This window comes from Nematolebias whitei, chromosome 23 (assembly GCF_014905685.2).
Source record: "Nematolebias whitei isolate Nwh7 chromosome 23, NemWhi1, whole genome shotgun sequence".
NCBI classification, from domain to species: Eukaryota; Metazoa; Chordata; class Actinopteri; order Cyprinodontiformes; family Rivulidae; genus Nematolebias; species Nematolebias whitei.
In genome coordinates this window covers 674,081-677,339 of record NC_056520.1, presented here as the reverse complement: position 1 = coordinate 677,339, position 3,259 = coordinate 674,081, and the positions used below count along the sequence as shown (strand labels likewise).

The 3,259-nt window shown below is 42.1% G+C and overlaps 1 protein-coding gene across 1 annotated transcript in view; it reads right to left on the bottom strand.

Moving 5' to 3' along the window:
- mgat5 (alpha-1,6-mannosylglycoprotein 6-beta-N-acetylglucosaminyltransferase) overlaps positions 1-3,259 on the bottom strand; it is a gene marked incomplete in the record, with an annotated part of 103,851 nt that overhangs the window by 41,792 nt on the left and 58,800 nt on the right. Inside the window, 1 exon segment of the mRNA XM_037696665.1 lies at positions 2,917-3,006. Coding sequence (XP_037552593.1) covers positions 2,917-3,006 — 90 coding nt within the window.

Genomic DNA, 3,259 nt, shown 5'->3' with positions numbered 1-3,259 from the left:
CCTGGCAGAGTTTCGACCTGGCAGAGTTTCGACCTGGCAGAGTTTCGACCTCGCAGAGTTTCGACCTCAGATTTCTGATGCGGAGTCGTCTTTTATGATCAGGCGGCCCCGCAGACCTTGAAGGTTTTCAGCTGGATGACAGATTTCAGTGCGAACACGTTCGAGCTGCGACTTAATCTGACGTAAATTAAGTTCCTCCGTCGTTTCTCTCTCTTCAACCACGAGTGTGTTCATGGGGAAATCCTATTTGTCTGTTAGCAAAATATCTTGGGAACTGCTGGATGAATTCTAATGAGACTTACAGGAAGTAATCAGTGGGTGCTCGGCTGTAACTCGTTAACTTCTGGGGACAAGCTAAATCAAGATGGCTGCCCCAGTGAATGGACTTTGAAACAACACGAGCTACAGCTCAGTCACTTTCACAGAGTCTGAGCTCAAACTAGTCGTAGTCTCCGAGAACCCTTCTCAGCGCCTGATCTGAGCAGAGCAGCTCATATCTGCACAGACGTGTTTGAAGACGAGCTCAGCGCTGAACTCCAACGGCAGCGCTCCTTCAAGGATTTATTTGAAATATTTAAATTAGGCGCGTTTTGAGGTCCGCTCATCCCGAGATAAACATGCGATGCGTTCGAGTGTCGAAGGAGCTACGGAGGGATTGATGGAAAATACATGCATGTCGCCATGGCAACAGCAGGATCCCCCCGACTCGGCAGTTCAGCAGGATCGACACGAGGGAAAGAGGAAACATCCGTTGATCTTTCCTCCTTTTATCCAGTTTTCTGTTTCGGAGCAAGTGGTCGTCCTTTTTATTTTGATCCACAGCAGGTTAAGGCTTTCAGCTCATATTCAATATTCAAACTCGCTACTTCCTGATTTGACGTGTTACTTTCTTCAAAAGAGTCTGCAATCATTCAATAAAAAATTTAAAAAAAACTTCTTCAGCAGAAAAAACACAACTCTTTAATCAGAAGTTGATTTGGGGGGGGGGCTCAACAGCTTATTCTGATTATTTTAAACAATCCGTGCCACTCGTGCGGCTCACTCAGGTATAAGACAGACCCCTCCCCCCTCTCCTTTCTTTTTCCCAGGCTGTCTGTTGTGCATCTCTGGGACATGATGAGGAAAGACAAACCCCACCCCCTCCTTTCTCAGCCTCAGAAAGAGAAAGGAGGGGGCACAGGGGTCTGTCACACCTGAGTGAGCCGAAAGAGTGAGTCTGCAGATGTCGAACCGCCAAGTTCCGAGGAACTACTGTACACGTCTCTCTTGGGGGTGGGTCCTCGTATTAATTTAACCAGCCACGCTACCGGCACCGTTCAGAAAAAAAAACCTTTTTCTACTCATTTTACTTTTTAAAAAACCTTCCTGTGTAAATATCTCGTTACCACGTGGACACCCACGGCTTAAAGACAAGTGCAGTCTCTAATGCAGTGGGCGTGGCTTATATTCAGGTGCGCTCAATAGTTCGGAAGTTACGGTAAATAGTAGAAAAAATGGGAGGAGGTGTAAAGTGTCCCCTGAAGTAGCGTTACCCTGGAAGAGACGGAGGCTGAACCTTCACCTCCCTCCTCTTCCTCCTCCAGGTGAAGCATCCCCTCTTTCTTTATTTGCCCTCGTCTTTTTTACAGCACACAATTTGTTCTCGTTGAAAAAACTAATTAAAACCTTCAGGCCTTTCATTCGCACTTTACACCTTTTATCTTCCAAGTTGTTTATTTTGTGATCTGAAGCAAAAACATTTATATTTTTACAACTACGAGAAAATAAACCTATAAATACAGCTGCAAATTAAAATAATAATTATATTAATAATAATAAGCGCTACAAAGCTAGAGAAATTTCAAAGGTAAATGTTATAAATTAAAGTTAAAACAGACTTTTTTTTTATATTTTTGGATATTTTCTAATAAATTGGCAAGAAGAAAACTCAGATTTTCCATAAATACATACAAAAATTTACATGAAAAAACTAGTAATCTGTAAATTTTTAAAAGTACATTTGCCAAAATAAAATAAAATTCTAGGATTAAAGACTTTAATTGACTGGGAAAAAAGGTTGAATGAAGTTAATTTTTAAATTTGTGAGAAAAAGTGTATTTTTTGTTTAGATACTAAAGTAGAACATTAAGGTCTTCAGGATATTCTCCAAGACTCTAACGATCAATTTACGAGGAAAAACCCACTAATTCACAAAATGTAAGACGTGTTGATTTGTCAGTAATTGTTTTGTTAGTATGGAGGACGGAATGTGACTAAATGAAACAAATAAATACTTAATACAAACATAACAAGTGCATCATTTAATTATTTAATACATCATGAAATCATTAAATACACAAAGAAATGTACCTTTTAAATGATTTACTTCATGATTAGTTTTATTTAATTTGTCACCTTCGTCCTCTAGTGACGCCATGAAATGATGTTAACCGTCAGCCGCACTCGTCAAACTCAGTGGGCGGGACTAACCCCAACTCCGACGCCTGATTGGCTGCTCCTCACAGCAAGCGGACACATCGACCACAGATAATCGAAGGGCCAAAAAACACGTTCTGAAAAAACTTTAGGAAGCGGTAATTGTGTTTACGTGTATTTGGATGAAGCCGTTTTTCATCAGACTGAAGAAATGGACTTCACATGCCCAGCGTTAGCCCCGCCCACCGAGTTTGATGAGTGACACCGACAGTTTATATAACTTCATGGTGACACGAGGGTGGAATGTGCCCAAATTAAATAATTTAATAAATCATGAAATTAATTTGTGTATTTAATGATTTAATGGTGCATATAATAATTAAATAATACATTTCATTATTGTGTATTTATATCTTTAATTTTGTCACCTTCCGTCCTCAATACAAGCAGACCAAAGGTTTGGCGTTGAGAACGTGGCGTGTCCACATGAGGAGCACGTACCTCGCTGAGGTAGATGAAGAAGGAGCAGGAGGAGCCATCCACGCCGTAGTTGGAGTAGCAGGAGTCCGAGCGCCACATCTCCTTCATCCACTGAGGAAGACGAGGAGAAAAGGTTCAGATCTGAACACGGCATGCTAACGTTAAACAACAAACTTGGTACGGAGCATTGAACAAGTCGTTTAAACACTACTAACAGGACCACGCTGCTAACAGGACCACGCTGCTAACAGGACCACGCTGCCGACAGGACCTCGCTGCTAACAGGACCACGCTGCCGACAGGACCACGCTGCCAACAGGACCACGCTGCCAACAGGACCACGCTGCCAACAGGACCACGCTGC